At 41.1% G+C, this 20581-nt stretch overlaps 1 protein-coding gene across 2 annotated transcripts in view; it reads left to right on the top strand.

Annotated features, from left to right (window-relative positions):
• Positions 1-20581, top strand: part of TRAPPC11 (trafficking protein particle complex subunit 11) — a 94276-nt gene that overhangs the window by 30811 nt on the left and 42884 nt on the right. For both annotated transcript variants that reach the window (XM_056560211.1, XM_056560206.1), the window contains exons 5-11: positions 4899-5013; positions 6403-6502; positions 6981-7054; positions 9041-9137; positions 10715-10848; positions 10937-11084; positions 11341-11434. In XM_056560211.1, coding sequence (XP_056416186.1) covers positions 4899-5013; positions 6403-6502; positions 6981-7054; positions 9041-9137; positions 10715-10848; positions 10937-11084; positions 11341-11434 — 762 coding nt within the window. The remainder of the gene's footprint in view (positions 1-4898; positions 5014-6402; positions 6503-6980; positions 7055-9040; positions 9138-10714; positions 10849-10936; positions 11085-11340; positions 11435-20581) is intronic.

The following is a 20581-nucleotide window of genomic DNA, read 5'->3' as shown; positions in this document are numbered from 1 at the left end:
AGAAAGTATACTGTATATACTAGAGTATAAGCCGACCCGAATATAAGCCGAGGCCCCTAATTTTACCCCAAAAACCCAGGAAAAGTTATTGACTCCACTATAAGCCTAGGGTGGGAAATACATCATCCCCCAAGTCATCATCCAGACCCCCGTCATCATCCCCCCTCTTCATCATCATCACCGCCTGTCAATTCCTCCATCAGTGGTCTTCAACCTGCGGACCTCCGGATGTTGCAAAACTACAACTCCCAGCATGCCGGGACAGCCATCGGCTGTCCGGGCATGCTGGGTGTTGTAGTTTTGAAACTTCTGGAGGTCCGCAGGTTGAAGACCACTGCGGCCTTCGTCCTCATCCAGCCCCCCCCCCCTTTTTGTTTTGTACTCTCCTCCTCTCAGCGGGAAGTTAGGGTGAGCTGGTCCGGGCCATCTATGCTGCAGGGACCATCCGGTGGGGATGGTTAGTCATTGCGGGCTGTCCATTTTCACCGGGGAGGGGCCCTCTTCTCCACGCTTCAGGCCCGGCCCCGGACTAATGACGTTGCCTTGACGACGCACACGTACGTTGCGCATTAACGTCCCTGTGCGTCGTCGTCAAGGCAACGTCACTAGTCCGGGGCCGGGCCCGAAGCGAGAAGAGCCCCCCCTGGTGAAAATGGACAGCCCGGGCATGCTGGGAGTTGTAGTTTTGCAACATCTGGAGGTCCGCAGGTTGAAGGCCACTGAGAAGGGATTGACAGGCAGAGAGTTCACTCGAGTATAAGCCGAGGGGGGCGTTTTCAGTACGAAAAATCGTGCTGAAAAACTCGGCTTATACTCGAGTATATACGGTAAGTCATGTGCTAGTTCCTTGTATTGACCAAACATTTATTTGTACATGTAAATGAACTTGCCAATAAGACCTCCTCTTTCCAAGCTGACCAAGCCTTATTTCTCTAGCCTTTTCTGACAAAACAGACCTCCCATTTCGTTTAACCCTTTAGTGACTTTCGCCATACATACAAAGCGGATGTGCACAAGGAGGATATTGCATGGGTACTGGAGCCTATTCCATATGTGGCAGGTACTGGCTGTGTGTACAGCTAACTTTGATCCCAGTTGTTTCATCCCTCAGATGCTGTGGTCAATACCGACTACAGGATCTTAGGGTAGACAGAGGGATGAAGCTCCCTCTGTTACCCACTCACCCCCTGTGTACGAGTGCAGGGTGCGGAAGGGATTGTCATGCAGCCAGAGGGTTTCATCAATTTATAAAAATATAAATGTTAAAGTGTAACTTTTTATACAATGTAGATAATACCATTATATGTATATTTGTAATATACATTGGTTAAAAAAATGTGTGTATTTTTGGGAGAAAAATGCTGTCCCTGCAGCTACTGCATTAACCTTACTCACCCCCATTTGTGAGGATCCGGTTTTTTGTTTAACGTTCCATACAAGTCTATTGGAAATATATGATCCAGCATAACTTCTAAATGGCTGGAGATATTTCGATAATACTTGATCACATGTTACTTATATTTCCACTAAATATATAGAAAGTTATTTAACCCTAACCTACTCCCATTTGCGAGGGTCAGGGTTTTTTTTTTTTTTTTTTAACGTCCCATGCAAGTCTATGGGAAATGTATGTTCCAGCATGACTTCCAAATGGCTGGAGATATTTCGATAATACTTGGTCACATGTTACTTATATGTCACATAAAAATATATGATAGTTAAATAAACCCTAAACTACCCCCTTACTTTATTTTATGTTTAAACGATAAACTAAGTCCTGATTTAAGTTATAAGTAATAATCCAATATATTGATACTTGGCATAATATACATCTTTGTTTGTTTTCCTATGTACATACTGCCATTGTCTACTTGTTAATTTGGCCATTATTAATGCTCACTTGTTTTACGTTAATACATTATACAAGGTGGGCCATTTATATGGATACACCTTAATAAAATGGGAATGGTTGGTGATATTAACTTCCTGTTTGTGGCACATTAGTATATGTGAGTGAGGAAACTTTTCAATATGGGTGGTGACCATGGCGGCCATTTTGAAGTTGGCCATTTTGAATCCAACTTTTGTTTTTTCAATAGGAAGAGGGTCATGTGACACATCAAACTTATTGGGAATTTCACAAGAAAAACAATGATGTGCTTGGTTTTAACGTAACTTTATTCTTTCATGAGTTATTTACAAGTTTCTGACCACTTATAAAATGTGTTCAATGTGCTGCCCATTGTGTTGGATTGTCAATGCAACCCTCTTCTCCCACTCTTCACATACTAATAGCAACACCGCAGGAGAAATGCTAGCACAGGCTTCCAGTATCCGTAGTTTCAGGTGCTGCAGAATGGGCAAAATAAAAATTGGAACAGGACCCTCAGTTTACATAGAAGATTTTGTTCAGTGATGAGGCAAACGGTTATGTGAATGGTGAAGTTAACAAACAAAACCACTGCTATTGGTCTGACACTAACCCACATTGGATAGATCCCTCCAAGACTGTTGGAACACAAAAATTGATGGTATGGTGTGGTATATGGGGTACAAAGATAGTGGGGCCATTCTTCATCAATGGAAACCTCAAGGCCACTGGATATGTGAAATTGTTACATGATGATGTGTTTCCCTCTTTATGCACTGAAGCTGGCACGTTCCCTGAGTTTTTCCAGCAAGATGGTGCACCACCACATTATGGGGGTCAGGTCCGAGCATTCCTCGATGAACAGTTTCCTGGAAAGTGGATTGGTCATCGTGGGCCAGTTGAATGGCCCCCAAGGTCTCCCGATCTGTACCCCTTAGACTTGTATCTTTGGGGTCATCTGAAGACAATTGTCTATGCTGTGAAGATACGAGATGTGCAGCACCTGAAACTACGCATACTGGAAGCCTGTGCTAGCATTTCTCCTGCGGTGTTGCTATCAGTGTGTGAAGAGTGGGAGAAGAGGGTTGCATTGACAATCCAACCCAATGGGCAGCACATTCAACACATTTCATAAGTGGTCAGAAACTTGTAAATAACTCATGAAAGAATAAAGTTATGTTAAAACCAAGCACATCATTGTTTTTGTTGTGAAATTCCCAATAAGTTTGATGTGTCACATGACCCTCTTTCTATTGAAAAAACTAAAGTTGGATTCAAAATGGCCAACTTCAAAATGTCCGCCACGGTCACCACCCATATTGAAAAGTTTCCCCCCTCACATATACTAATGTGCCACAAACTGGAAGTTAATATCACCAACCATTCCCATTTTATTAAGGTTATCCATATTAATGGCCCACCCTGTACATCTATCAAACCGCTCTCAGCTGCATGGACTCTACTAAAAGAACTGTCAACGGATCTTCTCCAAGTCCAAAGGACTACAAATGAAAACTTTTTTCATCTGCATTGCTTAAAATATATATGAGGTCATTTTGATATTATTTAGAGAGATGCCAATTTATGTTTATTGTGTTTTCTTATTGTTATTCTTAAAAATGTATACAAATTATTTGAAACAAGTTATATGGGACTTCCGTTAAGTTACTACGGAAACTCCACTCAGCGGGGAAAATTTATCAAAACCTGTGCAGAGGAAAAGTTGCCCATAGCAACCATTTAGATGGCTTCTTTCATTTTGCAACACCTTGTTAAAAAGGAAAGAAGTGTGGCTCCCTGCATGCAACGCCCACCCTTTAACCACAACTTTATGTGCATTGGTCTGGCTTGCAAATCACTGTCACAATGCCACGCCCCCTTCTATTTTTGGCTTACAATATCTTAATCCCAACTCAGCCCCACCTGAGGACGGAATATGAGGATGAGGTATGGAGAAAGGATATAAGGACGGAATAAAAGGTAGGGACATGAGGAGGGGATATGAGGACAAAATATAAGAAAGGGATATGAGGTCAGGATATAAGGATGGGATATGAGGACAGGATATGTGGATGGGATATGAGGTTGGGATATGAGGAGGAGATATGGGGTCAGGATATGAGAATAAATATGAAGATGGGATATGGGGACAAAAGCTTTCTCCATTGTTGCTTTATTTTCTCCCCCACAAGAATTATGTAGGAAAACTGGGCAACGCCGGGTACTCAGCTAGTGATTATACAAAGAACTTCTCTATGATTATATACAGGTGAAACTCGAAATATTTGAATATCGTGCAAAAGTTCGTTTATTTCAATAATGCAACTTAAAAGGTAAAACTAATATATGAGAGACTGATTACATGCAAAGCAAGATAGTTCAAGCTGTGATTTGTCATAATTATGATGAATATGGCTTACAGCTCATAAAAAACCCAAATATATTATAGGATTTGGAGAGCCATGTCATCTGCTATTGTTTGTCCTCTGTGCTTCATGCCGTCACGCCCCTCCCATAGGCTTGCATAGCGGGGCGTGACGTCACACGGGCGCGGAGTCGTGACGTCATGATACTGCAGCCCCGTGGTCGGCACCTGGCAGTTTGTGGGCTGACAGCGCGGCGTGCAACTCAAAGAGGTGGGTGCCGAATGCAAGATTGCAGGGGTCCCCAGCAGCGAGACCCCGCGGTCAGACATCTTATCCCCTATCCTTTGGATAGGGGATAAGATGTCTTAGGGCCGGAGTACCCCTTTAACAAGGCCTCTGCAAAATGAAAGAAGCAATCTGATTGGTTGCTGTGGGCAACTCAGCAAGTTTTCCTCTGGACAGGTTTTGATAAATCTCCCCAAAAGTGCCTATAACACAGAAAAGTCACACATTGTAGAGCAAAATAAGGCTTGCACAAAAATGTGCAACTTCTTTACACCAGAAAACTGGCATGCAAGCCTTGATAACCTCTGTAATTGTGTTGGCTGTATGGTGTTTGTCATAAATCCAGGCTGGTTATCATTTTCTGTCTTTATGTGCAGGTGAAGATCTCATTGCTTCTGAAAGAGCTGCTGCCCTATGCAATGCCTGTGACCTGTCAGGGAAATCGCTGTTTGTGCTGCCACACACAGATCACTTGGTGGGCTACATAATCCGGTATGAACTTGCCTCCTGGGAAAACATTGCTTTTATAATGAACAGTACTCCTTTTACCAGGAAATTTGGGCATATCTTCTGGTTTTCAGTCATCTCTGGCAGTATTATACTATATTATGCTAAATTGCTGTGTATGTAAAATGGTCTGTTTGTTCATGTCGTAGTTTGTTCAGTGTAGTGCTTTGCATATTATTTCTCTATGAAAAACTCTAAAAGGGAGTGTGTCAATTGTGTCTCCTGTACTGCTGTAACCATGATATATGCTGTCTGTAGCAAAACTACAACTCCTAGCATGTCCTCACTGTCAGGGCATGCGGGGAGTTGTAGTTTTGCTAATGCTAGAGGAGATGTGAGCAGGCACATGGTTACATCTCCCCTAGCATTAGCAAAACTACAATTCCCAGAATGTCCACAGTGTCAAGGCATGCTGTGTGTTGTAGTATAGCTAACCCTTGGGGAGCTGTGAGCGGCAGGCAGGCGGACAGCGAGTTGCGGGGGGGATGGTCAGAGATGTGAGCGGCGGACAGTGAGTGGCGGAATGGGCAAAGTGAAAGTAACCTGTCACTCAGCGCAGTGCGATGTATCCCCGCCACGGATACATGTCAGTTATCTCCTACGCAACGCTTCTGTCCCCCGATCCACAAATGTGGAGATCGGGGGTACAGAAGCAGAGAAATGTTACCTGCAGAAGCAACTTGTGTGCCCGAGCAAAGTGCGCTCACAGCTGGAAGACAGTGTGCTTCCTCCCGCTATGAGCGTACCGATAGTGGGACACAAGCTGACAGTCGGAGGATTTTTCCTCCAGCTCTGAGCCCTGCGCTCACAGCTGTCAATCAAGGAAGTGTGTCCATGACATAGGTGATGACGCATGGACACAGCAGGACTAGTATGTGTCCAAGCAGGCGGGGGGGGGGGGGTCAGTTGTTTGGCTGGCTTTTTCTGTATTAAATACTGAGAATTTTTGAATGAAAGCAATTGCAAAATCTATTGGTTTTGCATGCTTTACAACATGTCAAAAGTTATTGGATCGGACAGTGCCCATTTAAAGGACACTGAATTAATTGGCATTCAGTGCGGGAGAGGTTACAACTTAGGTTTCTGGGTTGAGTTATACTATTGATACCATACTGCTGACAGGGTTCCTTTATTTATCTAAGTCAGTGTTTCCCAACCTGGTGCCCCTAGCTGTGGCAAAACTATAACTCCCAGCAAACTATAACTAACAGCTGGAGACACCCTGGTTGGGAAACACTGATCTAAGTACTAGATATGTAATAACCTAAGATTATTTAGCCTGTTTACTTACATGGAACTGAACACTTATTTGTGTGCAGGTTATATAGTTCTTGAGATCTGAAATGACTGTTTTCTTTCATTCCCTCCTTTTAGATTAGAGAATGCCTTTTATGAGCATGCCCAGACCTACTACTACACCGAGATTAGGAGGATAAAATCCCACAAGGAGTTCTTAAATAAAACCACTCATCAGGTAAGGGTATAGACATTTTAGAATGGCCATTACCACTCCAAAAAGTAGAGCACAACATTTTCTTATGGTTCTTCCCTTGTACTGTTGGCAGAAGTCAGGTTCATTGTTTTTAAAGATTGGGGTAAGATGCTTATAGATATAGATGCCTATAGATATAGATCTATATAGATAGAGATATATACCAGAATAAGGTACATTGTAATGTGTAGCGTATGTAATAAAGAAAATGTTTTACATTGTATACAGCTATTAAATGCCTTATTTCCGTGGTTTTGACTAGGCCAGGGGACATGTCCAGCATTTGTGAGTTCACTAAAATCAAAAAATGAGAAATACAGAGACTCCTCATGTTTACACTTTTCATTTTAGTGGTCTTTCTGATTGTTTTCATTTTAATGCCTTGCAATAGTTTTTGTTGGTCTCATATCAGTATTTTCTTTTAAAATGTCGTGGATACAACATTTCTTTTCTGTTACAGCTGCTGTTCGTGAGACATCAGTTCAAGATAGCATTTTTCAGTGAACTGAAACAAGATACACAGAATGCCTTAAAGTAAGCACCTGATGCCTTTTAAGATACAATTTATGTAAAATAATATTTGTAGAGCTTTACACAGGTTGGTGTTTCCCAAGCAGGGTGCTTCCAACTGTTGCAAAACTAAAACTTCCAACATGCCAGGACAGCCAAAGGCTGGTTAGGCATGCTGTGAGTTGTAGTTTTGCAACAGCTGGAAGCACCCTGCTTGGGAAACACTAACTTGGGTGATGTATCTCTCTTCTGGAGTCTTTATGATATTTTAGTTTGGTTTTGGAGAACATATTTAATCTGAGTACAGTGAATACTCTTTGCGAAGACCACCCAAAATAGCTTTGAAGTGTGATCTACTATGGGGTGGTCTTCTTAAAGATAACTGCCACTGTGAATATTGTATACAGTCATGGTTGTAAATGTTGGTACCCCTAAAATTTTTCTAGAAAATCAAGTATTTCTCACAGAAAAGCATTGCAGTAACACATGTTTTGCTATACACGTTTATTCTCTTTGTGTGTATTGGAACTAAAACAAAAAGGGAGGAAAAAAGCAAATTATGTCACACCAAACTCCAAAAATGGGCTGAACAAAATTATTGGCACCATTGCAAATTGGGGAAAAATAAGATTGTTTTAAGCATGTGATACTCCTTTAAACTCACCTGGCACAATTAACAGGTGTGGGCAATATAAAAATCACACCTGAAAGCAGATAAAAAGGAGAGAAGTTCACTTAGTCTTTGCATTGTGTTTCTGTGTGTGCCACACTAAGCATGGACAAGAGAACTGTCTGAGGACTTGAGAACCAAAATTGTGGAAAAATATCAACAATCTCAAGGTTACAAGTCCTTCTCGAGAGATCTAAATTTTCCTTTGTCCACAGTGCGCAACATTATCAAGAAGTTTGCAACCCATGGCACTGTAACTAATCTCCCTGGGCGTGTACAGAAGAGAAAAATTTATGAAAGGTGTCAACGCAGGATAGTCCGGGTGGTGGATAAGCAGCCCCAAACAAGTTCCAAAGATATATAAGCTGTCCTGCAGGCTCAGGGAGTGTCAGTGCGAACTATCCGTCAACATTAGACCAAAATAGAGCTTTTTGGTAAAGCACATCATTCTACTGTTTACCAAAAACGGAATGAGGCCTACAAAGAAAAGAACACAGTACCTACAGTGAAATATGGTGAAGGTTCAATGATGTTTTGGGGTTGTTTTGCTGCCTCTGGCACTGGGTGCCTTGAATGTGTGCAAAGCATCATGAAATCTGAGGATTACCAACAGATTTTGAGTCACACTGTACAGCCCAGTGTCAGAAAGCTGGGTTTGTGTCCGAGATCTTGGGTCTTCCAGCAGGACAATGACCCCAAACATATGTCAAAAAGCACCCAGAAATGGACGGCAACAAAGTGCTCGAGAGTTCTGAAGTGGCAGCAATGAGTCCAGATCTAAATCCCATTGAACACCTGTGGAGAGATCTTAAAATTACTGTTGGGAATAGGCGCCCTTTCAATAAGAGAGACCTGAAGCAGTTTGCAAAGGAAGAGTGGTCCAACATTCCGGCTGAGAGGGGTAAGAAGCTTATTGATGGTTATAGGAAGCAATTCTCCAAAGCGTGTGCAACCAAATATTAAGTTAAGTGTGGCAATCATTTTATCCAGGCCATTTTTGGAGTTTGGTGTGACATTATGTCCAGTTTGCTTTTATTCCTCCCTTTTTTTGGTTTAGTTCCAATACACACAAAGGGAATAAACAGGTGTATAGCAAAACATGTGTAACTGCAATCCTTTTCTGTGAGAAATACTTCATTTTCTTGAAAAATTTCAGAGGTGACAACATTTACGGCCATGACTGTATCAGACTGAAAATCCCTCACACAAAAACTGGATAAGGTAATGGTCCTCTCAACACCTTGGTCTTTTAGAGGTTTCATCGTACTTTACTTTGTGGGTTAATGTTTAGTCAGATGGATATCAGCATTTATTTATTGTTACTTATTGAATATCTTTAGAAATTACAGGACGGCTTATAATTTGGTGCATGAACTGAGAGCTCATGAAACAAACATGCTGGAAATTAAGACCATGGCTGGATTCATAAACTATAAGGTGAGCCTGTAAATATAGCTGGAAATATGCCAATCCAAATAAGTCTGATTTAGCATCCATCCATGTTACAAGTTTGTAGTGTTGTAGAAAAGGAAGGCCAGTGTCTGAAATCTCCACTGTGCCACAGGGCGGCAGCAGCTCTGTGCTGTAAATCCTACTCATTGACAGACAGGCCTGGCTTATCTTACACGGCCGAGCCTTGCTGAAGTCCTGCGCTTGTGCTACCAGAATGTCAGTGTGGAGAAAGGTCAGAGCCTGTATCTCTGGCAGTGCAGGCGCAATGAATGTAACAGGCTGCACAATCTTTTAAAACTAAAACCTGGAGTAAATAATATGTCTGTGAATTTGAAACCCTTTCATGCGACATCTGCCACTGTGTTTGCATGCCACGTATGTGCGCATGCATGCATGTGCAATGGTAAGCAACTGATTTATACCCTGTTGTTAATGGACACCTGTCATCAGATTTTACCTTATAGAACTGTTGGTTACATAATCTAGGAACAAAAACTGCTTTCTTACCAGGTCCAGATATCCTCAGGCAGCAGAGCCTTGATGTCGGCAGTGCCTGGGCTGTCAGTCACACCTAATAGAATTGGTTACAGCCTGGAGTGCCCTGACTACGTGAGGATGCCACACACCCCTAGGACTTCTTGCGTGGCATTACCATGGTAAAAATACAGATTTTACCCAATATAACATGTTGCCAACAGTTTTATACAGGGTAAATTTTGACAGGTCCCATTTTAAAGGTTTCAGATGTATTTGTTGTGAATGGATATGTAGGTTCTGCTGTGTCAGATCGATCCATTATAGTAGGTAGTAACTGTACATTGGTTTGGTCCACAGTTAGCTGACAGACAGTTGGGACAGTTTATTGGATCAGTTCATTATTGAAGGTGGTGAAGGTGGTAGCCATCCCCTTCTGCTTCACCGATTTCAGCCAAATTTTGTAGAGTTGTGCATGCCATGCCATTGAATTATGGTTTTTGTTTTATTCATGAATTGCCCAGCTCTAAGATATATATAACCAGGGTGACAACAACAACTAAATCAACATCAGCTAGTACCAGCAGCCACTGCTCACTTCTCTTAAATGAAGTGACGCCCTCTGCCATTTTAAGATCAGGCAGCATAGGCAGCAGCCAGTTTAGAAGCAGTGACCGGTAGCTGCTGCCACCATTTTAGTTTTTTAGTTTTTTTTTTTTGCGTACCCCAGGAATACCATGGACGTAGAACCACTGAATTACAGCACTGTATTACACTATAACAGGTAACATTTACCATTTAGGAGAAGTTGGAAAGCTGGCTGTCAAAGCTGCAATATAGACAGGCTATGTCTCTCAGCTTTCCTGACAAGCAGATAAGCCGAGTAAAGCTTACAATATATGAATACGTGAATTAGCATTTTTGGCAAAATTAGCAAAAATTCTAATCGTGCTGCACTGAATAGGTCATTGTTTTATGAATTGCCCCACTACTTAAACATTAACATTTTATAAGGTAACTTATATATTCTCTAATAACTTTCTATTGAGAGTCCTTTAACATTTCTGATCTCTTCTTTTCTCCTACAGATTTGCCGCTTGTGTTTCCAGCACAACACACCTCTAGATGCCATTGCACAGTTCAGAAAACACATAGATTTGTGTAAGAAAAAGATAGGCAGTGCAGAATTGTCCTTCGAACACGCAGCCTGGATGTCTAAACAGTATGTACTCTTCTGTATGGCAACAATAGTTGGCTGCTTGCTTATTCTTTGTAGTCTAATGGTGGTAATATTTTCTTTTGTTGTACAGGTTCCAAGCTTTTGGAGATTTATTTGATGAGGCTATTAAGCTTGGACTGACTGCTATTCAGACCCAGAATCCTGGATTCTACTACCAGCAGGCTGCATATTATGCCCAGGAGCGCAAGCATCTAGCAGGCCTTCTGTGTAGTCATGATGTGAGTCTTTATTTACTTTTCCCAGATCAGCCTCATTGATGTACAGTATATTATACACCAGTAGAGGTGATCCCAGCAATTTACTTATGTGTTTTATACTGGTTCTAGTATAGTCGGTGCATAGTTCAGTGTTGCATGACAAAGATTTTTTTAATTTTTAAACTGTACCATGATGTAGAACCTTAGTGTTTCTTTTGTCTTTATTTTACCGTTGTTTTGCACTGATGAAGTGTCTTAAGATGTATTGCATGTTTAGCCCTCAGTAACCTATCCCAGTCCAGATCCTCTGGAGACACCCAATGGTGTGTTGGACTTCTATGGTCAGCGGGCCTGGAGACAAGGCATATTGAGTGAGTTACATTGTATTTAAAATATTTGTATCTCCTTATGATACTGTACATAATATATGGTTACCTGTATAGTCTGTGGTAAAAACAACATATCTACCTCCACTTCCCAAATTGTCTATTCTACTATAGTATGAGGATGCCTTGAAGCTTTACTGTCAGTAAAAAAATGTAATAACATGTCATTCAGTTGTGTCAAAAGTTTTGATCAGTTGCTGTCTCTGGGCTGAAACGCTACCAATCCCTAGATATAGCGTGGCGCTTTACCTGCCATATTGGTACTTAATCCATTATTTTGCAGGTGAAGGGTTGCATAGACTATGTTGAGCCGCATCTCTTACAATGTGCACAGAGCTAGAGAGTGAGGCGTACTGCCACACTCTTCACCTGGCTATATCTAGGGATCGGTGGTGTCTCAGTTTTTGAAATCACAGTAACCTTTTAGGTTTATTGATAACCTATACCTCTACTGATCAGCCAGGAGGCGGATCCTCTTCATTGTTTCCCAGAAAATGTGCTATAAGTTTTGCATTGGCTGTGCCATTTAAAGGAATGGGAATAAAAATCCGTAGTTCCATACGGGTTACAATGATACCCAATTTATATAGCTACGGGTAGGTCCATACGGCTACAATGATACCCAATTTATATAGGTTTTTCTTTATTTTACTACTTAAATATTTTTTTAACTACATGCACCAAAATTTGTATGTTTAAAATCGTCCTCTTCTGACCCCTACAACTTTTAGATTTTTCCGCATACAGGAATTTATGAGGACTAATTTTTTGCACCGTGATCTGAAGTTTTTATCGGTACCATTTTTATTTTTATCAGACTTTTTGATCGCTTTTTATTCATTTTATTTTGGTATTAAAAGTGACCAAAAATACGCTATTTAGGACTTTGCATGCACAAAAAAAATGGAGTTATTTGCAAAAGAAGTTTTTTTAACACATATAAATCTCTATTAAACACAGTAAAAAAAAATAGGAAGGAATCCACCCAGAGGGGGAAAGAACAATGAGTGTCGCTCAGGTTGCCATAAAAATGTCTATACAAGAATTCATACTGATGTCATAAATCACTGAAAGTACTGTGGAACTAGATCCCAAGGTAGAAATAACATGTAGCATATACAATCAACAGTACACAGCATGGAACATAATACATTACCACCATGACATGACAGGCACCGGAGCGACACCACCCCAATGCTGGCGTTTCGGCAAATGCCCCTCGACAAAAGCATTTGCCAAAACGCCAGCGTTGGGGTGCTGTCGCTCCGGTGCCTGTTGTGTTATTTTGTGGTAATGTATTATGTTCCATGCTGTGTACTGTTGGATCTAGTTCCACAGTACTTTCAGTGATTTATGACGTCAGTATGAATTCTTGTATAGACATTTTTATGGCAACCTGAGCGACACTCCTTGTTCTTTCCCCCTCTGGGTGGATTCCTTCCTATTTTTTACTTTGTTTAATAAAGATTTATATGTGTTTAAAAACTTATTTTGCAAATGACTCCATTTTGTGTGCATGCATATGTTATTTGGGAGTTCATATAGCCTTATACTTATTGGGTGATCTATAAATTGCGTATTTATGTTTAATTATTTACATATATACACACCCTAATATATCTGAAATATTGTTTATATTTAGGACTTTGGAATTTTTTTGTGTGAACATAGCCACAACAAATGAAGTTGTTTTGTTTGTAAGATTAGCTTTAAAGGGGCACACTGGGAGCACAACTTATCCCCTATCAGATGTGTAATCGCAGGAGGTTCGACTGCTTGAATTTCTGAATTTCTCGTAATCTCCTGTACTGGGCCTGAGCTCTTATGTTTGTGATCAGGGCTACACAATCGTGCACGTGATTACCATGGTATACTTACTTGTTATGTGAGACATTTAAACCTAACATATCGGTCTGAATTGTGCCCAATGACCGAGACCGAGGCCACGCCTTTAGTGGGCATGCCCTATAATGGATGAATTTAAAATGAAAGGGAGAAAAAGAGGGAGAGTTGGGAGGGGTGTGAAATGTAATGAACGCCCTCCTCATAGGACGCAGGGGCGTTATATACCCCTGCCCCCGCCCACAACCCCTTATGTCCCGCCTGGCCGTGCAGGGGGGTGGAGATACATCCTCCCCTCTCACAAACACAGCCTAATTAGGCTTTCACTTGTGATCGGGGCTACACAATCGTGCTCGTGATTCCCATGGTATACTTACTTGTTATGTTAGACATTTAAACCTAACCTATCGGTCTGAATTGACGTGGCAGGGATAACGGGTAAACAACCACCTATTTGTTGAAATGTTATTGTTCTGAAAACGTGTCAGTAACAACAACCTGTGTGGTGCCTCCCCCCCCCCCCCAGGCGTGGCAGAAATAACGGGTAAACCACCTGTGCATTGAAATGTTATTGCTCTGAGGACGTGTCAGTAACAATAACCTGCGTGGTGCCCCCCCTGCAGACGTGGCAGGCATAACGGGTGAACAACCACCTATGTGTTGAAATGTTATTGCTCTGAAAACGTGTCAGTAACAATAACCTGCGTGGTGCCCCCCCCCCCCCCTGCAGACGTTGCAGGCATGACAGTAAGCAACCACCTAAGTGTCGAAAAGTTATTGCTCTGAAGACGTGTAAGTAACAACAACCTGTGGTGCCTCCCCCTGCAGACGTGGCAGGCATAACGGGTAAACAACCACCTGTGTATTGAAAGTTATTGCTCTGAAGACGTGTCAGGAACAATAACCTGTCTGGTGCCCCCCTGCTGGCGTGGCAGGCATAACGGGTAAACAACCACCTGTGAGTCAAATGATATTGCTCAGAAAATGTGTTCGTAAGAATGACCAGATGTGACGGAATAACCACATATGTGTTGTAAGTTATTGCTCTGAAGCTGTGCCAGTAACGGTAACCTGTGTGAAACTGCCCCTGCAGACGTGGCAGGCATTACCAGTAAAACAACCACCTATGTGTCAATAAGTTCTTGTTCTAAAAACGTGTTGGCGAGAACAATTATGCATTGCATCCCCCTGCAGACGTGGCAGGTATACTGGGTATGCAACCACCTATATGTCGTGATGTTGTGCTCTGAAGACGTGACAGTAACAAAACTACTAAGCAGTGCATCCCCTTTCAGACGCGGCAGGTACGAAGGGTAAACTACCGCCTATGTATCTTTGGAGACGTGTCAGTAACAACCCCAACCCCAAGTATCTGGTGTAACCTATCGGCTGTGGAAACGAAAGCTGACTTTAACAGCAAAGTAGTGTATGCTCAAGCTATGAACTGTGACATGCAAGGTCAACTAAGTATGAGTGGTGTGCTGATCCAATCCTCGCAATGAATGAGACTGCCGGAATGTAATGTAGTTATGTACGGAATAATAACAGTATGAAAGCTATGACGTATGTGCCTTATACAGACATGGCCTAAGCACCTAAGAGCATGAGGTACGTGTGAGTGACGTGAGCGAATATTAAATTAAACAATACGAACAAAACTTAAGGCTGAGACTGTATGTACCGTATAACTGTGAACATGTGCCCATGATTTCCAGGAAAGCTACGCACATGCACCTAGTAACTATAATCAAAATACATGATTAAGCTATGACCATTTGTATCCCATCAATGCTAGACCTTCTGCATGAAGCAAATAAAAGCTGCGAGCCTATGAAGCATAACATGAGAGAAATGCTATGTAGTTACGAAAACTACAACGTATGTATAGTATGCACAGCATGACGCTATAGCTTGTTACATATATAGTTAGTATGGTTGAAAAAAGACATACGTCCATCAAGTACAACCAGGGAATTGAAGTGAATGGTGTAAGGGGATAAGGGGAAGGGATGTACTTTTATAATTCTGCATAAGCATTAAATTTATTTTGTTCCAGGAATGTATCTAACCCTGTTTTAAAGCTGTTAATTGTTCCTGCTGTGACCAGTTCCTGAGGTAGACCGTTCCATAAATTCCTCACGGTAAAGAAGGTGTGTCGCCCCTTTAGACTAAACCTTTTCTTCTCCAGACGGAGGGAGTGCCCCCTCGTCCTTTGGGGGGGGGTTTAACCTGGAACAGTTTTTCTCCATATTTTTTGTATGGGCCATTTATATACTTATATACATTTATCATATCCCCCCTTAAACGTCTCTTCTCAAGACAATTGTAACTCCTTTAATCGCTCCTCATAGCTAAGATGTTCCATGCCCCATATTAGTTTAGTCGCGCGTCTCTGCACCCTTTCCAACTCCGCAGTGTCCCTTTTATGAACAGGCGACCAAAACTGAACAGCATATGCCAGGTGAGGCCGTACCAATGCTTTATAAAGGGGGAGTATTATGTCCCTGTCCCTTGAGTCCATGCCTCTTTTTATACATGACAATATCCTGCTGGCTTTGGAAACAGCAGCCTGACATTGCATGCTATTCTGTAGTCTGTGATCTACAAGTACACCCAGATCCTTCTCTACCAGTGACTCTGCCAGTTTAATCCCCCCTAAGACATACGATGCATGCATGTTATTAGTACCCAGATGCATAACTTTACATTTATCCACATTGAACCTCATTTGCCAAGTGGATGCCCAGACACTTAGTCTATCCAAGTCATCTTGTAACGTATGCACATCCTCTATAGACTGTACTGTGCTACAAAGCTTGGTGTCATCTGCAAAAATATAAACAGAGCTGTTAATGCCATCCTCTATATCATTGATAAATAAATTAAACAACAGCGGGCCCAGTACTGAACCTTGGGGTACACCACTAATAACCAGGGACCAATCAGAGTACGAATCATTGACCACCACTCTCTGGGTACGATCCATGAGCCAGTGTTCAATCCAGTTACCAACTAAAGTTTCCAAGCCCAAAGACCTTAACTTACCTGTCAGACGTCTGTGAGGGACAGTATCAAACGCTTTGGCAAAATCCAGAAACACTATATCCACAGCCATTCCTCTGTCAAGGCTTCTACTCACCTCTTCATAAAAGCAAATTAGATTGGTTTGACAACTTCTATCCTTAGTAAACCCATGCTGGCTATCACTTATAATACTATTATCCCCTATGTATTCCTGTATGTAATCCCTTATAAGTCCTTCAAACAATTTGTCCCACAATCTTCTGAGACCTGTAGTGCGCCAGTAGAGCACTTTTCATCCCCATATTGGGTGTTTTCTGAATCGGGAGAAATTGGGCTTCAAATTTTTTATTTTTTTTTTACATATGCAAAAGTCATGAAACACCTGTGGGGTATTAAGGCTCACTTAATTCCTTGTTACGTTCCTCAAGGGGTCTAGTTTCCAAAATGGTATGTCATGTGTTTTTTTTTTTGCTGTTTTGGCACCATAGGGGCTTCCTAAATGCAACATGCCCCCCAAAAACCATTTCAGAAAACCGTACTCTCCAAAATCCCCTTGTCGCTCCTTCGCTTCTGAGCCCTCTACTGCGCCTGCCGAACAATTTACATAGACATGCAACATAAGAGAGAGAAAGCACCTTGGCACCGCTGGAGTTCCTTGATTTAAATGCCCACTGCAACAGCTGTGAATATCCTGAACTCCTCGTGTAAAGCTAAGGGTGGTGCTGCACGAACTGATAAACAACATTGGCAATAACGTGTGGAGAAGAATGAATCGGAGCACTCACCCAGTAGAAGTATGCAAAATCTTCAGGCTTTATTCAATATTGGAGCAGGTAACAAACACAGTGCAGGAGAGAGGATTGGCGTGGGGGGTTGGGCAAACGGACCGTGTTCGTGCGAGATCGCGCTTCGTCAGGCCTGACGAAGCGCGATCTCTCGCGAACACGGTCCGTTTGCCCAACCCCCCACGCCAATCCTCTCTCCTGCACTGTGTTTGTTACCTGCTCCAATATTGAATAAAGCCTGAAGATTTTGCATACTTCTACTGGGTGAGTGCTCCGATTCATTCTTCTCCACACGTAATTTACATAGACATATGAGGTATGTGCTTACTCGAGAGAAATTGGGCTACAAATTCAAGTATAAATTTTATCCTTTTACCCCTTGTAAAAATTAAAAAATTGGGTCTCCAAGAACATGCAAGTTTAAAAAAAGAAGATTTTGAATTTTCTCCTTCACTTTGCTGCTTTTCCTGTGAAACACCTAAAGGGTTAAAACACTTACTGAATGTCATTTTGAATACTTTGGGGGGTGCACTTTTTGTAATGGGGTCATTTATGGGGTATTTCTAATATGAAGACCCTTCAAATCCACTTCAAACCTGAACTGGTCCATGAAAAATAGCGAGTTTGAAAATTTTGTAAAAAATTGTAAAATTGCTGCTGAACTTTGAAGCCCTCTGGTGTCTTCCAAAAGTAAAAATACGTCAATGTTATGATGAAAATATAAAGTAGACATATTGTATTTGTGAATCCAAAAAAAAAATATTTGGAATATCCATTTTCCTTACAAGCAGAGAGCTTCAAAGTTAGAAAAATGCTAAATTTTCAATTTTTTCATCAAATTTGGGGATTTTTCACCAAGAATGGATGCAAGTTACCACAAAATTTTACCACTATGTTAAAGTAGAATATGTCACGAAAAAACATTCTCGGAATGAAATTGATAAGTAAAAGCATTCCAGAGTTATTAATGTTTAAAGTGACAGTGTTCAGATGTGCAAAAAAGGGCTGCGTCCTAGAGGTGAAAATGGGCTGTGTCCTTAAGGGGTTAAGCCAGTTCAGTACATTACATGATGTGTTACCAGCACTGACCTGGCCAATGTCAGCTCCTTTTTCCATAGTGTATACAGAACTAAAGAACCCATTTAGTAGCTCCGCCTTCTCTTGATCGCCCGTGACAACCTCCCCATTATCATTATCATTATCATGCTCTGTCCTTGTTTTTTTTTGTATTTATATATCTAAAAAAAAATTAGGATTAGTTTTGCTTTCTTTGGCCACCTGTCTCTCATTTTGAATTTTTGCTGTTTTTATTACATTTTTACAGATTTTATTAAGCTCCTTGTACTGTTAAAATGTTATAGCTGACCCATCAGATTTGAATTTTTTGAAGGCTATTTTTTTGTTGTTTATTGCTCTTTTAACATCATTTGTCAGCCATGTTAACAGTATAGTTGTGAGCATATGTATAGTAACGCAGTATAAAGCTAAATGAAGTACAGCTATGGTCACATGTTCCGTGTAAATGGCGCAACGTATGTACAGTATAACTTGCTCAAGCATAAAGTATGAAATAACAACAAGCGAATCTGCAGTACTAATGATGTGAGCGTGTGTACCTTAGAAGTGTCAGTATGTGTACTATGTCAATAGTATCGGCAAGTACAGTCTAATTACTAGCGGAATTAGTGCGAGACCTAATGCATGTGTCGGAATGCTATGAGCCTATGGAGCAGGACTGGAGAGAAATGTTATGTAGTTACGAAACAACCCACGTGTGTATAGTATGTACAATAACCTGCTATAAGCTAGTAAACAGTATAGTTATAAGCATATGTATAGTAATACAGTATAAAGCTACATGAAGTTACAGCTATAACCGCCTGTTCCATATAAAATGGCAGAAACGTATATATAGTATAACTTGCCATAGCATAGTGGACGATATGACACCAAGAGAATCTGCAGTCCTGATGATATGAGCCTGTGTACCTGAGAACTATCAACGTGTGTACAGTGACAATGGAATCAGCAAGTATGGTGTATTTACTAGCGTAAATAGTGCAAGACCTAATGCATGTATCGAAAGCTGCGAGCCTATGAAGCCAGATTGGAGAGCAAGCTATCTGGTTACCAACTACGAATGTATATATAGTATATACAGTATCGCAATATAAGCTTGTGAACAGTATAGTTGTGAGCATATGTATAGTAACATGGTACAAAGCTAAATGAAATACAGGTATGATCGCATGTTCCGTATGAATGGCGTAACGTATGTTCAGTATAACTTGCCCGAGCATGTACAGTATGACACCAAGCAAATCTGCTGCACTAATGATATGAGCGTGTGTACCTTGAACTATCAACGTGTGTACTGTGTCAATAGTATCGGCAAGTACAGTGTAATTTCTAGCGTGAATGTACAGGCGTGTGTACATATACCAACTACTATGGTATCAACCACTAACCTGTTGTACAGTATAATTGATGCCAACGTATGTACCGTATGCCAACTATAAGTGTATGTACAATTATAACAACTACTAGCACATTTACTATAATGACACCACAACAGTAAACAACCATTAGTAAATGAACAAGCGTATGTGCAGAAACCAACTACTGGCGTGTGTACAGAATGACAGTTGCAATAGTGGACAACTACTAGCACATGTACAGTATAACAACTACTATGGTCACATACACTGGCATATGTACCGAATGACAGAACAGAAAGAACGAGTATGCAGCAATCCACCCACATGTAGCTACAACAAATAAAACAATCATTGATATATATGTCGATTGTACTAGCGTATAAAGAATGTGAATGGTACCGGTGTATGAGTAGTGACCACCTAGTAGCGTATGTACAACATAACCACTACTATCGTGACTACTAGCATAATGAAATGAAAAATGCTATAGGTGAATAAGAGGGAAAGCGTAGTACCAACTCATATGGTACCTACCACGAGTGCATGCGCTGTACAGAGACGAGGGGACCTTTCCATGCAACTACTGGAAAGTGTGTCTGAAACAAGTGCTAAGAAACATATCCTCTTTATTTTTTATTTATTTTTTTTAAACTCTGGATTTGATGCATGATATGAATGCTATAAGTCAATGCACCATATGCTATAGAAAAGCACAGTATAAGTGAAAGCCCAGTATGAATGCTGACTGAAAGCATGATTATACCCGCTTTTACTGAGATCACAGTATAATTTCTGGCATAATGCTATGAATTGAGGCACGGTATAAATGTATGTATCAGTGCTGTGATGGGTGTATGGTGCGAATGAAATGCACAGCTCCTGTAAACTGAATCAAATTTTATGACCATTTTTGCTGCATTACCACCATGAAAACAGTACTGTGGGTAACGATTGTAAACTGTATAACCTTGTGACCAAATAAACTGTATAGAAACACTGTGGCCGTAATTATTGTGATACTATTACCCTATGAATGATGAGTA

This window comes from Hyla sarda, chromosome 1 (genome assembly GCF_029499605.1).
Source record: "Hyla sarda isolate aHylSar1 chromosome 1, aHylSar1.hap1, whole genome shotgun sequence".
NCBI classification, from domain to species: domain Eukaryota; kingdom Metazoa; phylum Chordata; class Amphibia; order Anura; family Hylidae; genus Hyla; species Hyla sarda.
Note: the sequence above shows the minus strand (reverse complement) of the source record. Positions and strands in the feature narration are given on the sequence as shown.